The 24,753-nt window shown below is 38.2% G+C and overlaps 2 protein-coding genes across 2 annotated transcripts; both read left to right on the top strand.

Moving 5' to 3' along the window:
- The first annotated feature begins 3,070 nt into the window (after positions 1–3,070).
- LOC128207604 (cell division control protein 42 homolog) lies at positions 3,071–6,625 on the top strand. The gene is made up of 3 exons (XM_052910643.1): positions 3,071–4,136; positions 4,768–4,826; positions 5,751–6,625. The coding sequence occupies exons 1-3, from the start codon at positions 3,998–4,000 to the stop codon at positions 6,150–6,152; spliced, it is 600 nt and encodes a 199-aa protein (XP_052766603.1). The 5' UTR covers positions 3,071–3,997; the 3' UTR covers positions 6,153–6,625.
- A 12,581-nt stretch (positions 6,626–19,206) lies between these two features.
- LOC128207184 (protein asteroid homolog 1-like) lies at positions 19,207–23,323 on the top strand. Its single transcript, XM_052909967.1, has 2 exons — positions 19,207–19,514; positions 20,343–23,323. The coding sequence occupies exon 2, from the start codon at positions 20,375–20,377 to the stop codon at positions 22,544–22,546; it is 2,172 nt and encodes a 723-aa protein (XP_052765927.1). The 5' UTR covers positions 19,207–19,514; positions 20,343–20,374; the 3' UTR covers positions 22,547–23,323.
- Positions 23,324–24,753: the final 1,430 nt, after the last annotated feature.

Below are 24,753 nucleotides of genomic sequence, written 5' to 3'. Positions count from 1 at the left end.
TTTTTAAAACATGTTACCGTTTACTTTTAATCACGTAAGAATTTAGTTGTCTCAGTTTTCTGAAAGAAAATGTTTTTGTTTTTTTTAAAAACATATAGAATATTTAACTGCTTGTATTACTTGTTACTGAATGATTATTAAAACGAAATTGATATCTTTCTTTGTGTTTATTTTACACATGTACATGTATACATTACTAAATGTAAGACAACAAAATAGAACATGTGGTCTCATGTTGTGTAATAATAACTTGTAAACACTAAAGGATAGTTGCGTTCTGAATAAATAATGTAATTTATACAAAGAAATGTTTAAATAATATTGTGAGGTAGCATTGGTGCTTAAAACTGGCGCATGTACTGTATCTGTATGCCTTAAATATGATGATCAACGATATTTTAATAATGATTAAATCGAGTAATAATCGATCATTGATCGGTTTAATAAACCGATAATCGATAGTTTTTTTTGTCCGATTCCCAACACTAGTTTCAAGTTTCTGTTTCACATATTCATATACTTTATTTTTATACTATTCATATACGGGAATTCATAACGAAATGGAATGATATTTTAAGCTTCTTTTTGTAATGCATGCGCAAAGGTTGCATGTCAGTAAGTATTTGATGTGCTTAAGGGGGGAATGTTCGAACCTGTTTCGTATTTCGGTGTTCAGTCTGTACACATAGTTTGATAACGTAAGATTTGTATTAGGAACTATCATAAAAGTTATGTTTTTCTTGTAGCTTAGTCTTTCACCTTTCTGACAGTGTAAAATGTAAAAGATTTGATCAATTATTTAAGGACATATTTGACGTTGTTTGGGGCAAATGATAGGGAGATTTCTGGACATATTTACCTTTATTTAATAAAAAAACGTTATGATATTTTTCAAATTTCAATTCTTAGATTTTATCGAATTTTTATATTAATACTTTTACTTGCCTTCTCCGACATATCCGGCAACGAGCTGGTGCTAGCAACCCAGCTTATTGAGTAGACCAATCATGCTCGGTTTTCAAAGCCACTAGAAGTCATGGATTAGGGCAACAGTCCAAAACAAAATCCTCAGGAAATCTTAGCCAAGGACATGTGGACAATGTGACTATTTAAAGATTGGGCTTACCAATAAGCCAATCATGTTATACTTAAAATGAAACACATTTAGTAAGTAAACATCAAACAAATATTTTATTAAATTAACTTTTGAAGTTACATTGTTTGATAATGCGTTGCACAAAGCGAGGTCTGGCTTTGAACAAAAGATGCATTTCACATGTACGATTAACCTCGGGGACGTGTTTTTCATCAACATAATCATTTAAACGTCCAATAACCCATTATCGTAGCCCATACTCTCATTAAGATCACATTACTTACGGTACATAATCGAGATTGCCGTTAGCCATATCAGTCATTAAGATACATCACATTATAAAATTGAACATAGATACCTTACCAGGGGTGTCCCAAAACAAGCGAGTTTCAATAAAAGAAAATAATTCAAATTTTTGTTAAGGTACGTGGGAAAGTACATACATATTTTACACAAAAGTCATTAGTGCGTTTTAAGATAAACACGGCGAGACTCCGCTTGAAATAAAGAAGCTATTCCGGCTGCATGGTCATGAACGATGCGCGTATCTCTGTTAAGATGTTATGTTATAGTTAGGTGGCACCATGGACCTATAAACCAGGATAATAGGTCGGTGATGGCGTGAAGTAAATTCTTAATGATTAGGAATGGGCGGAGTGAGTGTAGCGAACGAGTCCTTTTCTTAATCATTAAGATATAACTTCAGTTCATCTTACTGATTTAGAATACATCCTCATTGGCTGATACATTGTCAATGCAAAATCTGACACAGGGAGTGTGTATCGGATAAGTTACAGTAGGCGTACCTTTAAAGGGGCTAGACACCAGATTATCCCTAAATCAGCAAATGCATTATTTCCACAAGCATAGGTTTGTCAATACAAGCTTATGTAAGGGCGATAATACATCATTTTACCTCTTTTTTTAGAAGAATTTGTGTCGCTTTCTCAACTGAATTGCCAGTTTAAAATTAGCTTATAACGGTTTCCAAGTTTAAACTGTGTATATTTAGCATGTGAAAGTCACGTGATTAGTACTGCTTCTTATACCGACATTCTTTTTAAATTGACTGGGATATACGTCGTTGACAACCCCATTAAATTTCGAATGGGGAAAATACGCAAAAACTGCAAAAGGTACATGTGTTGTAAGCGATGTTATACATCAGTAAGTAAGATTCAATGCGTTTTACACAACGCTATCAATTTAACGTAAGTTTTTACAAATTTCCTTTTTCTGACAATTGTATGATCTGGTGTCTAGTCCCTTTCAACACCCGCAAATGTTGAAATTCTATATGATTAGGTCTAGTACTTAATGATTGCCTATGTGCATTTTCATTGGCTGAAATTGGAGGTTGTATTCTTAATAATAGTGGTACTTCAACCACTTTACTTTTATTAAAATTTTGAAAAACTTAAAAGCATTTGCTATCGGCCTTACACTTATATGACCGTTAATGCACAAGTCAATTGTAACCACGGCCCCCAGGTCCGGGGGGTATACCGGGGAAAGCGGGGGAAATGGGCCGTGTTTAAACCTTCCCGGTGGCCCGCAGCGCCGAGTGAATGCGGTGGTTTTGTTTACACTGCGAACATAGCGGGGAATGGGCTTACCTAGGTATCCCGAGGTGCGGGGAGCATTTGGCGGGTATTTTCCCAGCAGTTTGTACCCGCAGGGCGGCGATTTTACCCGGGATTGGCTAGGCCGAAAGTCAAAGTCCCCGCTATTTCCCGGACTTGGGGGGGGGGGGGGAGGGAGGGGCGTGGTTACAATTGATTGGTGCATAATACATACAGTTGTACATGTATATATATCTCTAAAATATTTAAGCATCCCTCGATTGCATTTTACGCCTTGTAACTTAACGGCGAAAATACAACGAGATAAGAATGTAAATAGACAAAATGCACCATTTATTGTGCATGTTAAATAGTTGCTTAATTGTAGTTGGTGAACAATTTTAAGTAGCCGTAGGAAATACACTAAGTGAAAAACAAGATTTGACAAGTCCATAGCTCACTACATGAACTTGTTATATGAATGATGAAATATCAATTTGGATATATTGTTAATTGGTAAATTTAATTGATGCTTTATGTAATACGGAAATATCGTAGACACATTTCATCATTTGAAACGGGATAAAACAGCTACATGCAATTTCATCCGAATATTGCGCGAACAAAACCGGAAGGTTGGTATCGGCTAGGTTGGTATCGGCTAGTGTTGTAGCGGTAACGCAGGGTGACGCCAAGCTACTGAAGATGTTAATCCCAGTGCGCTATTGTTATTAATATTAAACGCCGATTGTTTTTGTTAATCGGGCTTTGTTACTTCCTGGTGTCTAAATGGCTCGAAAATGGCTTAATTTTGAATAGTCTCTGATGAATTAAAGTGTGTTTTAACCCGCTGGTCTTACAATTGGACCAGTTATTCTGTGACGCTAGGTAGATCACGTTTGTGAATCGCGAGGTCAAATAAAGATAGAGGGACGCAATGCTTTCATTGTCCGGTAAGATGATACTGTGAACAGTATGTAAATATAATAATCAAACTATATGGAGTATCTATGCAGGAAAACAATTGATAAAGCGTCCAAAGTGTGCATACTTCATCGATTGTGCGATAAACATTGACTTCTGTCGGATGTGAAAGTTTGGCTTTAAATTGTCCAGGGTGTCAATTCACTGTGTATTTTAAAAACCCAAGGTTAAAAACGTGCGATCCATACGGCGCGAGTTCCTGTCAACCTGCACGTTTTCACAGCATTCGTGCAAAATATCACATTAACTTAACTGTCAAAAGTACGATACCCAATCGTATACCTGATAGTGAATTTGGGACATCACATTGAGCGATTCGAAGATCCCTTGCACGGTGCATGTATGAAGGACAAGGATGGTGGTGTTGCGGGGTGACTTGATCAAGTGTGTCGTTGTCGGCGACCCCGCTGTCGGCAAAACCAGCTTGCTCATGAACTACGCCACCAACAGGTTTCCGTCACAGCACGTGCCCGCTGTCTTCGATAACTACGCCGGTATTTCACATACGTTTCTGTTTGTTTTAGCAATTCATTCATGGTACTTGAAGATATTAAATCACTGTGGGTGATATTTTATGACTTGTCCTGTCAATTGTAAACTGTGATCACTCGTATGAAAAAAAGAACACAAAACAAACCATCATCAATAAAATTAAAGGTTTTGAGACTAAGTTTCACCGTTTTCAAAAAGACGTATGAATTGTCAAAGTGACATGCAAAGAGGTGAAAAAAAAAATCAAAACACGAATGTTCTGCTGGCACAACATTCATTTTTTGAATGTCCAATGTCGTGCCAGCACGATAATTCATGTCTTGAATGTCCAATGTCGTGCCAGCTCGATATTCATGTTTTGATTGTTCAATGGACAATGTCGTGCACGACATTCATCCTCAAAGGGTCGAATGTCGTATGTTCGTTTTGTTCGGAGGGCCTGTTCGATTTATGTAGCTAATTCTTTAAACATATTCACCTTACGATCTTTGCCAGGTAGACCTGTACAAACCAACGGGGTGGGTAATCCCAGCTTTTTTATCCTTATATTTGGTAAGCGAATAAGCCTTTTTGGCAAGTTGGTGATAGTTGAATATCAGCCTCCCTAGACTGAGATGCTCTGTGTGATTTTAGGCAGCCTGGATCTTTCCCGGCGGCGATACAACTTGCATCTTATCGACACCACGGAACAGGTAAGCCTTTCTCGGGCCGGCGACAACCTCCACTCCAAACATTTCCGGGGCATGTCAAACTGCCCAAGAAGGTGGGAATTAACTTTCATTTATCCGTATATTTGTATTGAAATTTTAGTACTTAAATTCATGATTCATTATTAAGATATGTTATTCTATACCGGAAATGTTTTGCATTAGTATTCATGAATTTATTTCTCAATAAGGTAGATGTATAAGCTATTCTATGTCTCTTAGCCAACTTAATTGGATACCAAAAGGAAACTGGGATGATATTTTATACAGCCGTATAATAGTACATTGCTCAATGTTTAAATTGTTTACATGTACAAATATAAACATAGACACATAGCATTCAACTTGTACATAAAGTCAATCTTTTTTAATGACGAAACTGAAATGAACAATTGTATGTTTAACTTTTAATGTTTATGGTATCAGCATTCGTGGAGGGCAGGCTATCGTCCAGGAGCTGACCCGATAGCCACTGTCCATTGTGCTATCAGGCCCATACTTGTGTGACTGTATACTGATGGTTGTATTATAAGCCTTTTGTTGACAAATTATTTATTGCGAGTACAGCACTTATAATGAATGTTTGGTCCGTTCATGACCATTCATATAAGATAAATGACTTTCCAAATATCCTACGTCCGTTGAGACAAGCCCGACGCTCTGTTGATTCCTCCACTACCGTTTGAATTTAAACCAATAAAGTTTCTACCCATGATTTGTTTTCATGGCAGTTGGAGATATGAGAAAATGTGCCTTCCGAAATCGAACCAGGAGCCTTGTTGATGACATGCTCGTTGTCTGATGAAAAGTTTGTCATAATTTTATTATGTTCATCTCGTGCTGTTATGATAAAAATATTTTTTTACCAATCCCTTGCATGACATGACATTATTTTTCACATATTTTCAGGGCGGTTCGAAGTCCCTGGAGTACAGCTATCCCGGCACGGACGTATTTGTCGTCTGCTTCTCCGTTGTAAAGCCTGAAACGTTCACGCACATGCACGAACACTGGATACCGGACATACAGGCGCGCATGGGCGATACGCCATTTATCGTAGTCGGCACGCAGGCGGACTTGCGCGATGACCCGGAAGTGCTAAGGACATTACAGGTCAAGGGTCAATCGCCTGTCCGCCAGCGGGATGCTGCATCTCTCTGCCGAAAAGTAGGATCAGTGTGCTACTTTGAAACTTCAACGGAAATGAAGAAGCGACTGCGGCGGGTCATGAACGATGCGTTCGTCTCTGTGTTTTGTCCCAAAGCGGAATTTAATATCGGTTGTTGCCTTCAACCACCTAACTTTCCTTAGGTTATGAGAAACTTGAAAGTACCCGATACTTAAATATATTCCATGTTTACCTTGAACTATTTAGAAATAAGGAAAACCCAGTAAATATACTTGTTGCTGTTCTACATACGATGTAGTGACAGAAGTATTATATTATTTTTAGTCATTATTAGTGTGTGTGTGTGTGTGTGTGTGCGTGTGCGCGCGCGCGCGTGTGTTTGCTTGTGTGTAAGCGTGTGTGTGTTTCTATGTTTCTGTGTGTGACTGTATGCGCATGTGTGCGTGCTGAACTGATTGTATCATAGTGCCTTCCAAAACCAGTGTACTGATCAATGTGTAGTATTGTATGTTTACAACTCTGGTGATAGTAAATCAACATATGATTGATCATTACTGTGCACATTGAACTTGTTTTCAATAATTTATTTTGTTTGTGTTTTTCCTTAAGTTGTTAATGAGGTAATATATATGTATATTAAACAATGTAAAACTTATGAGTAATACTTTCTGTGGAAAAGGTCGAACCAATACCAGTGTCATGACGTACAGGGAGAAGCAATATTATGGTAGGCACAATGTAAATACTCTTTGCAGTGGTTCATATGAAAGCTCGGGCATCATCATCATCATCATCTTCGTCGTCGTCTTCATCATCAACATCATCATCATCATCATCATCATCATCATCATCATCATCATCATCATCATCATCATCATCATCATCATCATCATCATCATCATCATCATCATTATCACCAGTCGACTCAGTCAACACCATGATTCTTATCATTGTCACGAATACGGGTTGAATCGTAACATATCCCCTTCGTAATCAACGTTACGTACCGTCGTCGCCGTTGTCGTCGTCGTTGTACCATTCTTTGTAGTCAAGCTAGAATTTAATAAGCGCATACAGTCGCATTAGGTTTTCAAAGTCACTGGACTTGTTTTTAAAAGTGTTGCTACGGAAATCGATTTAATGCAATCAACATCCTTTCACCAACTTGAATTATTCTTTTAAATGATATTAAACAAAACAAATCGCGACTCGTTTATATCAAGGGTACTATTCTAGACGAGATTTAGTACATTATACTGTAGGGACTGCTAGCTCGAAACCCTCGTAAGTAGCTAGCTATGTCGCTAACTCAAACGCATACTTAGCACTACTTTAGCAAACACCCTATCAAGGTTGGAAGTATAGATATTGCGTATTCAAAATGATTAACACATGTAAAACTATCATTTAGGCATCACGACAAAAAGGAGGAATTATAGTTTAAAGAATGTTTTTAGTTCTTTGTATCAACGACCAATATCTTCCTTAAAGGCCTAATTTAAGGAATGTTGGCATGATAATCCCCTGCTGTGCATCCCCTGTTAAATGCACTGGTGTCACAGTAGGATCCAATTTCCAGTGTATTTGTTAAATGGCTCAAGGCCATAAAGGGTTGACTATTACTATAATAAAACTTAAACTGCACAGCAGGATACTCAGATCCGAGATCTGATAGACAGCACAAGGCAATAAGGATTAAGACCAATACACAGAATTTGTTGACTATACACAGTTTTAGGGGTGTGGGGGTGTTGGACCACTTATAGAAGCCTTAAACTAGGCCTTTAACATTATGGCGATGTTTGTAATAGTTGGATGACATGAATTTAATTCTTAATCATTAAGATATTACTCCAGGTCATCTAACTGACTTAGAATACGCAAAATCTGACGCAGGAAGTGTGTATCGGATGAGTAGCAGTAGGCGGACCTTTAAACACGCGCGAAAGTTGAAACTCATAATAATCAAGTCTACTTCTAAATAATTGCATATTAGCAATTTGATTGTCTGAAAATGTAGGTGGTATTTTAAGAAAGTATATATAACAGAGCAATGAGTTGATGACTCAATGATGTCCGTTTGCTATGTAGTGTTGTTTGCAATCCAAATACGCTTACTGAGTGTTCTATTGTGGGACTGTCATGCTTTAACTTAGTCATGGACATCATGGTTAGTTTAATTAACTAATATAGGTTCCAGTACACATCATATTGTAATTTGAGGGGTAACAGTAACACACAAGGTTTTTAAGAAGCAATTGGTTCCCACAACTTAGGTACGCAGGACGCGGTGCGTAGACAATTTGGTATGCGGACTGTTAAATTCCTTTAATGCTTTTTGATACGCAGGATTCGGGTACATATACATGGAGTGTTTGGTAAGCAACAAAAAAGGGTTACGATTTTGATTCTATAGTTTAAATACTCTTTCTCTACTCATACACATTTGCAATGTGACCCATTAATGCAAATCCTTTGTTCAGGATTAAACAGATCTTTAACAAATACAAACTACTATAAAGTGATCAAACTAGTGTCAATTGTTCATATGTGACGTATGTGTATGTACAAAAAGGTGGTTAACAATAAAATCACATTTTTTTTCACAAGAAATGTGACATGTAACTATAATGTTGTGAGAAAAATGCGATCTTTGACAAATATGACCCTATACAGCTTTCGTATGTGCATTCCTTACAATAAAACGTACACGAATATGCACATTACGTATGAGATGCTTTATGTGATGTCTTATTTGTCAAATCTAAAAATAGCAACAATTTGAGACATTTGTGTTTATACAATCTGCGACAGCACGATGATGAAGACGCGATAGTACGATGATGAAAACGCGATAGTACGATGATGAAAATACGATAGTACGATGATGAAAACGCAATAGTACGATAACGCGATAGTTCGATGATGAAAACATGACAGTACGATGATGAAAACGCGATTGTACGATGATGAAAACGCGATAGTATGATGAAGAAACACGACAGTACGACGATGAAAACGCGACAGTACGATAATGAAAACCCGATGATCTGAAACGCGATACTCGAAAGTACGATGTTGAAAACGCGAAATCACGAAACTACGATGGTGAAAACTCGACAGTACGATGGTGAAAACACGATAGTTTATAGCATTATCAACATCGTACTGTCGTATTGTCGCGTTTTCATCATCGCACCGTCGCGTTTTCGCCATCGTAGTTTCATGATTTCGCGTTTTCATCATCGTACTTTCGAGTATCGCGTTTCAGATCAACACATTCACAGGCGATGGCCCTAACGGCATTCCGTATATAGGCAACTCGTTCCACAGTTTTGGTAGGACTCTGCAAACACTTCCAGTGGCGGTTCCAGGACTTTGTAAATGGAGGGGGGGGGGGGGGGTGCACAACTTATTATAAACATATTAAACTTTTTTGAATGCATTATTTTAATCATATAAGGACATGGAATTAACATTTGTCTTCACTGTCAATAATGTTTGGCAGATTAATTGAATTAAAAAAATATCATTTACTGAGATAAACCTTTCAAAAAACAACAACGATATCTGGCAGTTTTGGGGAATCGAAGCAACGCCGACGGATGAACAGGCTAAGTCGTTAACCACTCGTCCACCTGAGACAAACATATTTAAGCCTTAAAATTAGTGCTATGTAAACCTACAGTATATTGATTGCACTCAACAATACTGTAGGTACTTCGGATGAAAATTAGTATAATATTTAAATAAATATAAGGTAAACATGTGCAAAAAAACATCAATTCCAAACGGACCTAATCAATAGAGCATAGTTCCTAAAATAATTAAGATAATCTAATAATCTTTACTGTTCTGATAAGGTAAGATTCCCATCTACAAGAAAAATATAACTCTTATGCTAGTAAGATTGACCTTTATGGCATATTCAAACAAAATGCACCCACCAGAAACTGAAATTCGCCATTACGAAAGAACCGGGAGGTTGAAGAGACGCACACTGCGAACGAGCAAGAACTAACACTTGGTCCGAACGGGGAAATTTTAATGAAAGCAAAATCATCTCGATCAAAAATTAAAGATATATCATCATGGACGGACGCTTTTTTTATTTATGCGTCCATCTTTTTGGCCGCACATCCACATAGAACCCAAGAGATACTTAAGTACGGCAGGTACATTCGGCTTTGGGCTAAAAACTTTCCCACCAACGGATGGCTTGACTATGATCAGCAGTTTCGTTTGCGTCTCTCCAGCGACCCGACTGGCCTTTCATTTTCAAAAATCGATTAGGAATTGTGGCTCCTTTGTATGAGCTCTCCCAACTCATCTGCAGATTTAGCGAGAACCTTGCCCAAGAAATGCAATGATTTTAATTACAGACAGTGCACACGATATCATTGCAACTTCTTGCATAAATGCTTTAAATGTAGCTCAGATCATCCTTTTAGATCCTGTCCAAATAACCGACGCCTCGGCTAATACGGAGCATCATATCAGGCCCGTGGCGCAGCATACCACGCCCGGCCTGCCCCTCCGCAGTTCGCGCCATCCCGTCCGCAGTTCCGACCTAGGTTCCCCGCTAGATACCAATGAAAAATTCGCTCGGTTAAAAGCCCCGGGATATAGTCCAATAAACGTAAATGCAATCGAACATTACCTTTTTTCATACCCAAACAAGGATCACGCCGATATACTTCTAAATGGGTTTAAGCATGGTTTCCGGTTAGGCTATTTAGGTCCGCGCCGCTATTATGAGGCGAGGAATTTACAATCGGCGGTAACAAACGCAGATGAAGTTTTAGAAAAGATATTAAAGGAAGTAGATGCGGGTCGAATGACTGGTCCCTTTTCAACTCCTTCCATAAATAATTTAAGAATCTCACCCGTGGGACTAGTCCCGAAATCTGATGGGTCGTTCAGACTTATTACACACTTAAGTTTCCCAAGAAATGACAATACAAGTGTAAATGCAAATATAGACGTAGAACTGAAAAGCGTATCTTATACATCATTTGACAAAGTTGCCGACATGGTATTCGAATTGGGTAAAGGTTCACTCTTGGCAAAACGCGACATTAAATCGGCTTTTCGGCTTCTCCCGATTATACCAGATTATTTCAATTTACTAGGAATTAAAATAAATGGGAAAATATTCATAGATCGGAATCTCCCCTTTGGCGTGAGTTGTGCCCCATTTTATTTCGAGTGTTTTTCAAAATTTATTCACTGGTCAGTTGCGACACTATCCGGTCAAAATACACTCGATCATTACTTGGATGACTTTATTTTTTGCGGTCAACATGGAACGGGAAATTGCCAAAGCCTGGTGACAACATTTACTACCGTATGCAATGAATTAGGCGTTCCAATTAATACTGATAAAAGCGTAGGGCCGACAACAGTGATGACTTTTCTAGGAATGGAAATTGACTCGGAAAAAATGTTGATACGCATACCTCTTGAGAAGCTCTCGGATTTAAAAGCTATTATATTACAAATTTTACCCCAGAAAAAAATCACTGTTCGAAATTTGCAATCCTTTGCCGGAAAACTTTGTTTTTTCGGTCGAGCAATACGATCAAGCAGAGCTTTCACAAGACGCTTTTACGATGCAATGTCGGGTGCACGAAAGAGTTATTACCGAGTCAGAATAACGCAAGGCATAAAAGAAGATCTATTGATGTGGTTAGAATTTTTGTCTAATTTTAATGGAATTTGCCCTATTCCAAACAAAGTCTGGCACGACAGCGAAACCCTGCAGCTTTTCACCGACAGCGCTGGCAATCCAGACTTAGGTTGTGGTTGCTATTTTCAAGGGAATTGGGCATATTTTCAATGGCAGGTACACTGGAAAAATGAGGACATTATGCGAGACATAACATTCTTGGAAATGGTCCCGGTATTGTTAGCTACGACCTTATGGGGTACCAAACTATCCAATAGCTTAGTTCTCTTACATATTGACAATAACGCACTAGTATCTGTGTTAAACAGTCAGTCGTCAAAGTCAAAAAGACTAATGCATTTAGTCAGGCAATTTGTATTGGCATGCATGCGCAAAAATATACTGTTTTAGGCTGTCCATATTACATCTAAACACAATTTTATCGCTGATTTTATTTCCCGTAAACAGTGGGACAGACTCTTCCACAGCGTGCCGCTGTCAACCTTCCCGGAAGTAATCCCAGACGCTTTTCGGAAAATGATCTCCGGAATGAAGTTAAACGACTAATTAAATCATCCTTGTCAGAAAATACTTTATCATCTTACGCTGTAGGTGTAAGGCGGTTCGAAACATTTAGAACTAAGCATGAACTATCACAAGCCTGGCATCCAACAGTTGAGGAAATTATTTTGTTCCTATCGTCACTGTCCTTGGAAGGGGTGTCGCATAACACCGCCAGACAATATAAGTGTGCCATAGGATGCCAATGTAAGCTGTTAGGTCATGATGACATAACAGATTACTATATTGTGAACAAAGTATTAATAGGTATTCAGAGATCAAAGCCGTCAATAAAAACTAGACTACCAATTACCGTCAATCTGCTTACGGACATTGTTCGGAACTTACCATCAGTCTGCCATAATGCTTATGAGAGCTGTTTGTTTACCGCTGCTTTCACGCTTGCATTCTTTGGGTTCTTCAGGGTCGGCGAAATAGCTTTAACCAGCCGGGGCTTAAGTGATAGGGTTCTGTCCAACAGGGACGTATCGTATGATCCTGTCGAAGATGCGCTTTTGCTTACTTTAAGGGGGTCCAAAACCGATCAACAATCAAAAGGGCAGGTCATCAAACTCAAGAAAACTGGAAAGTCACTATGTCCAATAATTAGCTTTGAACAATACGCGATACGCAGACCGAAAGTAAGCGGTACACTGTTTTGTCATCCAAATGGCATGCCATTGACTCGTACACAATTCTCTACAGTTTTAAAGAAAGCGTTGATTCTTTTAAACGTCGATTTTGGAAAATACAACACTCATTCCTTTCGTATTGGGGCTGCAACAACCGCCGCAATGCTAGGCTGCTCTGCGGATACAATAAAGGCCGCGGGTAGATGGAAATCAGGGGCATATAAGTCGTTTATTCAAGCAACTACCTCTGGAGTTATCCCGAAATTGATTTAACTCTCTCCTTCTCATTTAGGTGTCAGACACGTGTGGATTGTGGGCTCCACAATCATAAAATCAGCGTTTTGCCACGCCAGAAATAAGAACATAAATCTTCATATTCCCAAATGTGACATATGGTGGCAAGGATACGGTGGTATGCGATTAATGGATGTCGGAAGAAAGCTACAACACTTGGTCCGCGCTAATACTAACCCTCCATCCGCCACTGCGGCGGTAATGACATTGGAAAACGTAAACTAAAAGTAGAGATGGGTGAATACATTTCTTTGCTCGACAAGGTCAATCGCTTGCTTCCTAACGTTAAAGTAGTATTTTCTCAAATTTTACCACGAACCCGATGGCGTCATTCTTCCAATAATGTCGCTATGAATAAAACGAGGCGGCGCCTTAGTAGTTTTTGTAAAAACGCCACTCTGTCAAAAGGCGGTTTCTACATTTCCCATACAGTTAATAGATCGCACCTACTTCCCGACGGCGTTCATTTAACGCCGGAAGGAAACGAATTGTTCACAAATGCCACCGCATCTAAACTTCTTGAAATCCTCAGCTCATTATGATTTGCATAATACATGCGCGGTCATTTCAACTTCCACGTATATTCCATTGCGTGTTGCAAATTACTTACTTTGTCCCAGCTTCATATATTTACATTAGAACCATGCTTTAACTATTTTACTTCGAAGTGCCTTGCTGTGAAACACTTTTGCGCAAGAAACATTAACAATACAATAATAAGCATAAAAAAGCAGACGGACAATGTCATTATATACGCTATGCTATGTCATTATACACGCTATGCTATGTTTGCCTGCTATGCTAGCAAGACCCATTGTACGCCATACTTGTCTATGCAAAATCATACTGCTGCGAATTTATCGCGTCGCCATGAAAACGCCAACCAAATTATTGGCAGGTGACACAATTAGTAAAACTTTCCTGAGGCTACTTTGGCCCGGCCTTAGCTCTTTGCAATACATGATTAAGATGGGTATAAAACAGATATGCAACATTCAGCTTTTAAATCTTGCAAAATGCTTTAATGCTCATGCTCTTCATTACGCAATTTATTTATACATATATGTATGCATGTCGGCTACGCTATGCTATGTTTGCTACAGCCGTTACAAAGTCATTTTACTATGTGCATAACATTTGGTGCAAAAAAAACACACACAAAAAAAACCCAGCACGCTCCATTTGTAACATTTCGTGTTGCCAAGCCAAAAAAAAAATCCAAAATATTTGACCCACTCAGTTTAGTATTTGGTGTTGTTGTTGTTGTTGTTTTTTTTTTTTTTTTTTTTTGGGGGGCAGATCGGCTTCTACTATCTCAGCCTCTCATTGGCGATTGGCAACTCTCAAAGAACTGTTTATGGACAATTTGTGGTATTTAAATAGATTGGTCGGATCTGATCATAGATATACCATGACAGAACCGTTGATGTTTTATCTACTCTTCGTCCGAGACTTGCCCATTATTTTCCAAACATAAGATAAAGACAATGAAAATGAAATAAATATTGAAAAGGCTATGTTTTCCTTGATTGAAATGATGGGTAATAGGATATCCACTACGGGCTTGCCCTAGTTGCTGATCTACTTCCGATCATAAGTATACCAATAATTCAAGTTATCCCGTTAAGGATAGCTTTCGTTATTGGTATCTTGGTAATACATCTAATTAATAGTGCTCTACAACCATATCGCCAGCAATTACATGACGAAACTTAGTACACTGTTCTGATTGGCCGCAGTGCGCGCCCCCTACAAAGCACATGGTTATTCAGGCCTCTTTTGCTCTGACTATCGTAAGAGAAAGGTCAGTCTGTGGCAGCTCTTATATTAAATTCTGATTTATTTTTCCCACCCTCCCAAAACCCCAAGCTTCGCCTACGTACATGCATATATGTTATGAATGATACTTTTTTCGATACATGTGTTCTGCTTACTTGCTATATATATTTTCAGTAAATTCGGAAATTGACTCGAAGTTACAAACGAAATCGTACTGCACATCGGGCTGACCACTCGGCTTTCTACCTCATGCCGAATTCCAGCTGACTGATTCCTATTCAAGATTGTGTTTCCTTTGCTATTTGCCATTACAATATTTTGATGTTGCTTTGTTCGTTTTTTTTTTTTTTTTTTTTTTTTTTGCTTTGTATTTTTCTTCTTCTCTGGTAAGGCTCTGACGATTTAAATTTAAATCACACCTAGCAGCTGAGTATTCAGAGGGAGTAGTATACCGCTTCCTCAGCATATTCTTTTGCTCGGCGATTGGCAACTCTCAAAGAACTGTTTATGGACAATTTGTGGTATTTAAATAGATTGGTCGGATCTGATCATAGATATACCATGACAGAACCGTTGATGTTTTATCTACTCTTCGTCCGAGACTTGCCCATTATTTTCCAAACATAAGATAAAGACAATGAAAATGAAATAAATATTGAAAAGGCTATGTTTTCCTTGATTGAAATGATGGGTAATAGGATATCCACTACGGGCTTGCCCTAGTTGCTGATCTACTTCCGATCATAAGTATACCAAAAATCTGGTTGTTTATTTGCTCAAATGCTTATATAAAATTTAAATTGTGACAAAACAACTTATTTGTACAGTTAAATCAATAAAGGTGTGCCCCCAACAACATAACTTGCCGGCTCGCTGGAGGGGGGGGGGGGCACATAGGGCCCGTGTTGATCCGCCACTGACTTCTGTCAATTAATGTGTTTCTATTATTGAACGAATGACACAACATAGCACCCGCTACTAGGAGAAGATCAAAGGTCCTTGTTGGGACCTGCTTGATAGAATCTTTGTAAGGTAGTCAGGATAATTACCAACTGAACAGTTGTACCCATGACAGGTAAACATTTTGAGTGTAATTTCGGCTTTTATGGGGAGCAATGCAGGATTCACATAGCTTGCTTGGAGCTTTCACCTTTCTTGTGATTAAGAACTAGTTTAGCACGAATGTTTTGAATACGCTGCAATTGGCTTAGTTCACTCTGTGGGAGGATAACATTACAATAGTCAAGATGGCAAATGACTGGTGACAACAAAAGAGTTTTGGCAGCTTCTTTAGTGGGATGTTTTCGAATAATTTCGATTCTGAAATAATGCAACATGGCTGTTCGACCTTTTCGTTTCAAATGCTCCTTGAATGAAATGATTCGTCCAGAAGTGCCCCCAAATATCTTATTCTTTGAGTTGACGTCATCTCCTGCTATGCAAATAGCTTTTATATTGCATTTACAAAGCTGTCGCCTACTACCGATTATTATAAACTGAGCTTTTGAAATATTCACATTAAGTTTATTTTCATTAATCCAATTGTTGGTTGTGACAAAACACTTTTCTAGTTCCAGTTTTGCTTAGGTTTCAACTACTGAAGATGTTGGTTTAAAACTTTTTTTCGCAGTGTGTTAATCTGCAGAGCCATATATTGATACATAACTGGTGGAATAACACTAGCACGTCAACTTCTCGGTCGTGAATAGGAGTCGATTCAGTTCAGTGCTGTCCAACAGACACCATACTGCTTGTTAAACACATCAACCAGAATGTCATAGCCCACAGTATCAAAGGCTGTGCTGAGATCGATTGCAACGAGTGCACTTTCCCCATAGCATCTAACAAGTCATTCACAAGCCGTATGTTTAGGCCATAGTGAGAGTTTTTAAAACAACTAGTTTTTCACTATTTTGAACATTTCGTTAAGTTTGATAAATTTCCGACTTGCGATCTAGCGGCCTAGTGGCGTGAAGTTAGCGGTCTAACGACCTGACCAGCTAGCGGTCATAGATAGATCATATACTGCAGAAGTATTAATCATGTTTTCATTAGTAAAGATGTTTAACCTCTTCCTTCCGAAAGAGTCATGATAAATCAAATATAATGTATATATAATATATTGGCAACATCTAACTTTAATACCAGTGCGAAAACTTTGAGAGGCCATATCTCCAGGACGAAGATAATCGACTACCGTTAGAATAGTATCGGCGAGACGTTACCGAAACTGTCGGGTAGGCCACTTATTGGGTCAGCCACCGGTTCTGGACTGGAGTCCGAAATTGCGGACCGTGTGACAATTGAGCCAGGTCGAATTTCGATGGCTATGGGCAGTTCTTACTGGCACTTTCATACGGTAACCCGACTGTCTGGAGCCTCCAAGTGAATAGAGATATGGCCTCTCTAAAAAGCTGGTAACAATCGAGCCAAGAGCAGGCGGCTAACCGGGAAACTTTCCGCAGAATTCTTCAAGGATTACTACTTTTATGTTATGTTATTTTTAGAAATACATTTTTGGATTTTTAGATCTAAAAAATAATTTCTTGATAACGCTCAATCCCCAAAACACTGAGATTTGGTTAAAAAATAAAGGTATTTCTTCATATCTCGTAACATACTGTATTTTTTGTATGGGTAATGGAATGAATGAAACAGTGCCTTAAGCACTAGATTTTGTTGTACCTTATTAATGTTAATTCAAACTATTACTAAATTTAATAAATGAAAGTGTCGAAAAAACCCTATGTTGTCTGAAATGATTTTGGAAAATACATTGTATGAAATGACTAGTTGTTTTTCGTCTATTTGCAAATCAACAGCTTCTCTTCAAGCCTTAGTTAAGAATTAAATAATAAGAGAATAAAAAGTGAGTATATTACTATGATAGCTTCTCATATAATGTCTGATAAAACTCCGAGGTCCACACTATACTTTATTACAAAGAAATGTATGGGAAATACCAACGAAATCCCAAACTGGATCACTGACTCAATATTTGCTAAGGCGGTAGATAAGTGGGCGGAGCATAGCGCTTTGCAAACTTCCAGATAAGTCTGGGGGAAATAACAACAGAAATACTGAACATTTGCAAATGGAATTTTACATGAAGAAAATTAGGCTCCTGTTTATACAATTAAAGTAATGCAATTATTTTCGAATGGAAATTAATCAATGTTGATTATTAAAATAGACTTACATGTACTCGCTCTTTTTTGTAAATTGCGCTTTTTTGTGTTTGACGAAATAAAGTGTGGTAAATCAACTAAGATACTAGAAGCTGAAACCCTTACGCAAATGTTGATATTTGCTCAAATATCTATTTTTAAGGCCACAATTTTCATATTGACCTTTTCACAGCATATTATTTATGAATGATCAAAATGTCAAGATATCGAAGTAGATTTTAGAAAGTCTCATAGTCTAGTGTTTCAGATTTTTTTTATCCTAATTTTCTTAACTTTACCGACAGGGGCGTAGCCAATCTTTACTGAATGTTACACACGAAAGGGGACGGGTGTGTGGGAAATATCTCTGTAGCCGTAGGGGGTTCGGGGGGCCTCCCCATGGACAAAATGGCAAATGGAACTACCTTGTTGAGCTCTGATGTGTATTTGGAGGGATTTATAGGTTCGAGACCGCCGACTTTGTAGTTACCAAGTGATTGATTAAGACTCAGTAAGTTATGAAACACAGAGAAGCAATGCTGATTTTCCTTTTATTCTGATATCATTTTTTAGCCTAGCCATTTTTGGCCATATTTTTTTTTCATTTTTCAAATTGATGTTACGCACATGCGTAAGTGCTTAACGCTGGCTACGCCCCAGACCAGGATTTCGCATTTTACTTAAACCAAAATATTTTGTTATTCCATAACTGCATTCTATATGCAATATGCAATGTAATAGAGTAAAAAAAATAATAAAATAAGTGTTTTGGGTTGCATTATCGGGACAACTATTTTAACCAAACACATTTTAGTTTAAAATGCAAATCATAATGTATTCAGAAATTCACGTGATATGCAAATTTCATAATGTCGTTGTGCGCGCTAAATTAAGATAAAATACTTTGTGTTTTTTTTTCATTTTGCAGTAGCGATAAATGCATTTTTTTATCATTCTGGGGGTTAAAAAATATTGAAAGGTTAAGAGAAGTCATTTTGATATGCATAAAAATAAAAAGTTTTAAATACAAATAGACTTCCTGGAAAATGGACTTTCGATATAGTTTTTCTGAGATTTTCATTACGACATTTTCTCTTGATATACGAAAATTTCGGTTTCCCGATAATTATAAAAACAGAAATAATGGAAAAAGTATGTTTACCACATAGTTACCCAATCATAACGGCAGAATCCTGGGATCATTAGATTTGTTGAGATGTGCAGTAGCAATCACATCGCTTCAGATTTCAGAAAACAGGTCATGTGCAGTTTTCTGAAAATAGACCTGTGTTACGTGCGTATTGTTACTGACTGTCGAACACAACTATACACTTTAATACTTGATACTTACTAATAACTTTGCGGATCTGTGTATTCCTAAATATATAATCTGCATTTTCTGACACAAAGGATGCTATATGGTTATATTAGCTCAATAGTTTTGTAAGTACAACATTGTTCTATTTTATGGTTTAATTTTCTTATATAATTTATAAAGCGATATAAATGTTTTGTATACAAGTGGTACTTATATGCTTAAGCTTAAATTACATATGTGAGTTTTACCCTTAAATGTTGGTTTCGATTACACGAACATTTGATAGCTGTAATACCCTGAGACCCGTGAGGCTGATAAATCGAAATAATGAAATAACACACCTGTAAATCAGTATGAGTATAATGTTCGTCTATTGTTTGGATTGAATAACCTAAACTTGTATCGATAGAAAATTTAGAGTCTCTTAACTGCTCTTCAATGGGAGTCCATTGCGAGCATTATTATGTGCAAAAGTCTAGACGTATGTGAGTTTGGTTGGTGGTCAGTGACTCACCAAGCCGGCTATGATCCCATCAGTTTCTCCATTCACAAGACTTGTAAATTAGATATTATATGTGTCAATATGTCTTCAGTTGCCTTCGAACACGAACAAATCCACCCATGATTGGGTTATAAAGTCGACATTTTGATATGATGTTTGAAAGACTTGCTTTTGAAGTTAAATGTTCACGACACCTCGGTTATTTTCGAAGATCAGCCAGATCAGTCCCTGTAGCTTGACAAACATGAGATATCAGTTCCTTTTGAAAACATTTGAGTTCATCGAAATAACCTTACTTTAAAATGTAAATCACAATCGATTAATGATTTGTCCAATTTGACCAAAGTTGCTGCGAAGTCAGATTTCTTGAGAACTTTTGAAAAACAATGACCATAGTAGACAGGTCAGGAGGAAATATGTACTCGAAATGACTTACGATAACATGTTTCAGAGCGGCCAAATCCATATCATTGGAAGTGAACGATGGGCGTGCGGGGTTTGTTTACACTGATAGACGACAACAAGGGCGTCCTCCTTACTGATTTAAAACTTCACGACACTCGACTCATCATTGATGGCTCAAATCTGTATCACTTCTTATATAACTTCTATCATGTGCCAGAAGAGTATGGTGGGAACTATGACAACTATGCGAACAAGTGTAAAACCTTCTTCACCACACTCCGGGCGTGTAAGGTGGAGCCGTACGTTGTCCTGGACGGTGGTTATGATCCAGATAACCGGAAATGGAACACTGTGGTTCAACGTAAGACGTCCAGAAGAGAGCGCGCTGGTCTGATATGTGAGAAGGGCCCTGAAGCAACCGAGGAACATGTCCTTCCGATTCTATGTGAAGAAACATTCCGCCATGTCCTGCGTGAGCTTCAGATACCACACGTTACGTGTCCATATGAGGCCGACAGAGAAATAGCAGTGTTGGCCAATAAGTGGGACTGCCCAGTTCTTAGTAATGATAGCGATTTCTTTATTTTCCAGCTGAAAAGAGGTGTTATACCAATCCAACATGGAGGTACATATTATATCGACAAGAAATTGCGGCTACATAACACAAAGACGGGGCAATCTACCTTACTTGAACCGGAGACCATCCCAACCGACCAGGAATATGTATATATCTCTGTTAAGCTTTACAACTACAGTAGTTTAATAGAGAGGATCCATGGTACTCGGGAGTTCTTACCATTTTTTGCTACATTTAGTGGTAATGACTATGTAGATAAAAGCAATTTGAAGGATTTCTACACAGCGATATGCAGGCAGTATAAAGATAAACCTCTTAACCTGCGGGCCAAGGCTCGAATGACGTCAGTTGTACATTGGTCAATGGGCATAAACTTGGAAGAAGACGCTGTTAAGTACGTTTTGGAACATGTTGCAGACCTTCTTCCTGGTCAGAAATCGGAACTACGAGGTGCCATTCGGTACTCTATAGATAGTTACACAAACATCGCAGAATTCGCTACCATGGATGTGGCCAAATTCTTCGTTTCAAACACAAGTGACCTATCGATTCTCGATCTTGGAAGACAGATTGATTACGTCACTAAGCATCCATTGCCAGCTTGGTGTTCACAGATGTTACGAACCTGCGAAATGGCGACTTTTCTGCAGAATGTAGCTGTGAACCACAGAGTGATTTTCGATTGCCAGATTGAACACTTGGCTGAGCCTTCAACGTATGTTTGCTCAAGATACATCAGAAGTGTCCTGTATGGCTTAACAACGGCATTCATCAGGCCAAAATCTAAAGACCCTAGAGTCCAGACGAACACTGTAGTAGATTTAAAAGGCACAAGGAAAAGTTGCATTGAAGAAAGCGACAGACAGAAAGGCGATAGGATGAAGGTCTACATTAAGCCTACGACGGAGGTTTTGTACGGATCTCAATCGTTGAAAGTGCCATCGTTACAAAATGTCCCAGATATATCCGTAGAGGAGAGGCAAAACATCATGTTTGGCACTTTAGGACTGAATGCTGAAATTACCGAATCTTTATCTGCTGATCCGTGTACCACGTTCCTTATAGGTGTACTACGCGTTTGGTGGACAAATGCAGAACCGAAGGTTACAGAAAATCATTTGAGTGCCGCTATTATTGGTATGATTTTATTGCACGCCCACTCCTTTAAGGTAGTTAAAAGAAGCCCCGAGGCTAGTGAAACAAGCAAACAGCCATGTTTGGTCCCAAGCATCGTGGAAGCAATTGAAGCTCAAGGTAACACTCGGGTAAATCAGTTTGCTTGTAGAATGGCTATTCTTCGAAACACACCCACCGATCAAGCAACATGGGGCACCACAGAAACAAAGGCAATTCACGGCTTCTCACAGTTACAGACCTGCTACCTGAGCGCTTTGTACCTGAATCAGGCCCTGATGTCTCCAGTTGACCTCCCCAGCCCTGGCGTTCTCTTCAATTGTACGCTCATGTACAACGTTTGCAAGAGTCTTAACACATCGGCAATCACTGGTTGTTCTGACATGTTCCATTTGGAATCACCGCTGCATGCTTTGTTTACGTTGTGGAAAACTGCTGTCAAATCAATCGTGCCTGAAGTACCTAAAGACGGTGCTGCCCGGGGCCATAAGGCGGCTGACAAGAAAGTAAACATCAAGAGATCTAAACACGGAAAATAATCAAGTGTACCCTGTGAGTACCAGCGTATAGTCTTTTGCAAACACTCTACCATCGACTCAAAGAACGGCCATGATAGGAGTTATACACTGGCGAAAAATCTCCTTGGACAATTAAAAGAAAACCTAATGCTAGGAATTTAAATGAGTTAAAAAAACAACAACAGTTTTTAAAGTGGTTCGTTTTCGAATAGTTATAATCAGGCTGTGTTTTGGGCTTTTCCCCTGTGCCATTGAACGGCGTTAATATGTTAAATGCTTTCGACTACCTGTTTCTATAGTTTGTCATATAAATATTGCATGTTTTTCAAATGTTTGTGACTTGATATGATTCATTTATTGATTTATTGCTGTCACTTGTATAACAAGATCTGAATTACATTGATCTTATCATGCCGCTTGACAACTGTAATACTATTGTTTTTGTATTTCACGAAATGTAGGAAAATGCTTTAAAACTTCATCACAAAAATGCAAAGTTTTTTTCAGTATTATATCTGGTAGAATAAGTAACAAACAACTTATACATGCATATTACAATTAAATGCGATACGTATAGTTATATTTCACTGATTAAAGGACAGAATGTTTTTAACTGCATGCGATTTTGAAAATGCCTTGGTTAAGAATGGACATTATCCATATATTCAGTGAAATTTAATAAAAAAAGGTTTATGTTTGTGTTTATATATTTTATAGACGATTTACTCTTTAGATATGTTGTATATACTGCTGCTGAGAGAACAGGGTGAAAAAATAAACAGAAACTGTGCAAAGAATCGCTTGATGGAGTCAACGTTCACTAGTTCTAATGCGGACGTAAGCAGGCAATTAAACTGGGGTTGTATGTCTACTCGCTGATTATATCTAATACTATATATGGTAATACACACGCCACATATATACAAGCGTGTTTTTGTTCAGTCAATCCGTCCGTCTGAATTTTGACAATACCGATATAGAATTTAGGGTAAACTTTGTAAAGTTATGCTATACCTCTTTTCATAATGACGAGTAATAATAAATCAAACATTTTTAGCACAATTGAACTTTAATACCAGGACAGTAACTTTGAGAGGTCATATCTCGGTGATCTTGGTAACTGAGGTAACGTTAGAAAGGTTACGGTGAGACGTTACAGGAACTGCGCGTATGCCAGCAATTGGGCCAGCCGCAGGTACTGGACACAAGCCCAAACCGACGGACCGGTAGATAATTGAGTGAGGTCGAAATTCGTCGACTGTTGACAGGGCTTGCTGATACCTTTCCAACGGTACTTCGATCGCCTGCTGACACCGACAATCGCGCTAAGAGCAGGCGGCTGACCCAGGAACGTTTCTTACGTGACCGTTATGGGTATGCATCGCCATATTAAGTATTTTATTGGAAAATGGACATCGGAAATAGATACATACATAGAGGTTCTTTAATCATAGATCACGAATCCTCAATTCCGATTTGGCACATTCTTAATATTGAGATAATTGTAATCAAGGCACTTTTCATGGAATGTTATCATCTAAAAACAAGTTGATGATTTATTATTTCTTTAAAACATATCGGTTTGGCGGCCTAATTTAAGTCATGTACATTTATATCGAACAAAATGCAGGTTATATTTTTTGGGCGTGTTTTTTTACTAAAACCGATCATTTAACATGTTTTGCGAAACTCAACACTGTATATTAATATATGAAATATATTTTATGCCGCTAGGCCACCATGCCATCAGCAGCCAATTGTATAAACAGATTTACCCAGGGTAATATTTTACCAACGGTAATGTTTCTGGTAAATTTGCGGTAAGCAATTGTATAAAAAAAATTTAAGATTTTACCAAGCTATTTACCGCGGTAATATTTACCCTCCTCAAAGAGGTTGGTAAATTGATTTACCGTCTCAGTTACCAGAATCAAGATGGCCGACCAGACATAAACAAACGCTCGATTAACAACTCATTTCGTCGATTTTAAAGACAAATTGAAACTTCGTGAATAGAAAACTGTCCCATTACATCCATATCAATTTTGTCATTATGACATGCATATCATTGCAATAATGTTCGCATTTTCCTGCAGTATTCGCTGACCGTTTTGTATGAAGTAAAGAGAAACACCCCTTAAAACAGAATAAACCTACCCTTAAACTGTTGCATGTGTTTTATTGATTAGCCACTGAGTAGCTTATAAATACTTTGAACTGATAAAAAT

The sequence above is a fragment of the Mya arenaria genome, chromosome 11 (assembly GCF_026914265.1).
Source record: "Mya arenaria isolate MELC-2E11 chromosome 11, ASM2691426v1".
NCBI classification, from domain to species: Eukaryota; Metazoa; Mollusca; class Bivalvia; order Myida; family Myidae; genus Mya; species Mya arenaria.
Note: the sequence above shows the minus strand (reverse complement) of the source record. Positions and strands in the feature narration are given on the sequence as shown.

Bases quoted from the DNA above. Each gene is read 5' to 3' on its own strand.
- LOC128207604 (XM_052910643.1), top strand. From the start codon at position 3,998: ATGGTGGTGTTGCGGGGTGACTTGATCAAGTGTGTCGTTGTCGGCGAC. The intron at 4,137-4,767 runs GTATTTCACATA...GTGTGATTTTAG, and splicing joins TGTCTTCGATAACTACGCCG to GCAGCCTGGATCTTTCCCGG. The intron at 4,827-5,750 runs GTAAGCCTTTCT...ACATATTTTCAG, and splicing joins TTATCGACACCACGGAACAG to GGCGGTTCGAAGTCCCTGGA.
- LOC128207184 (XM_052909967.1), top strand. From the start codon at position 20,375: ATGGGCGTGCGGGGTTTGTTTACACTGATAGACGACAACAAGGGCGTC.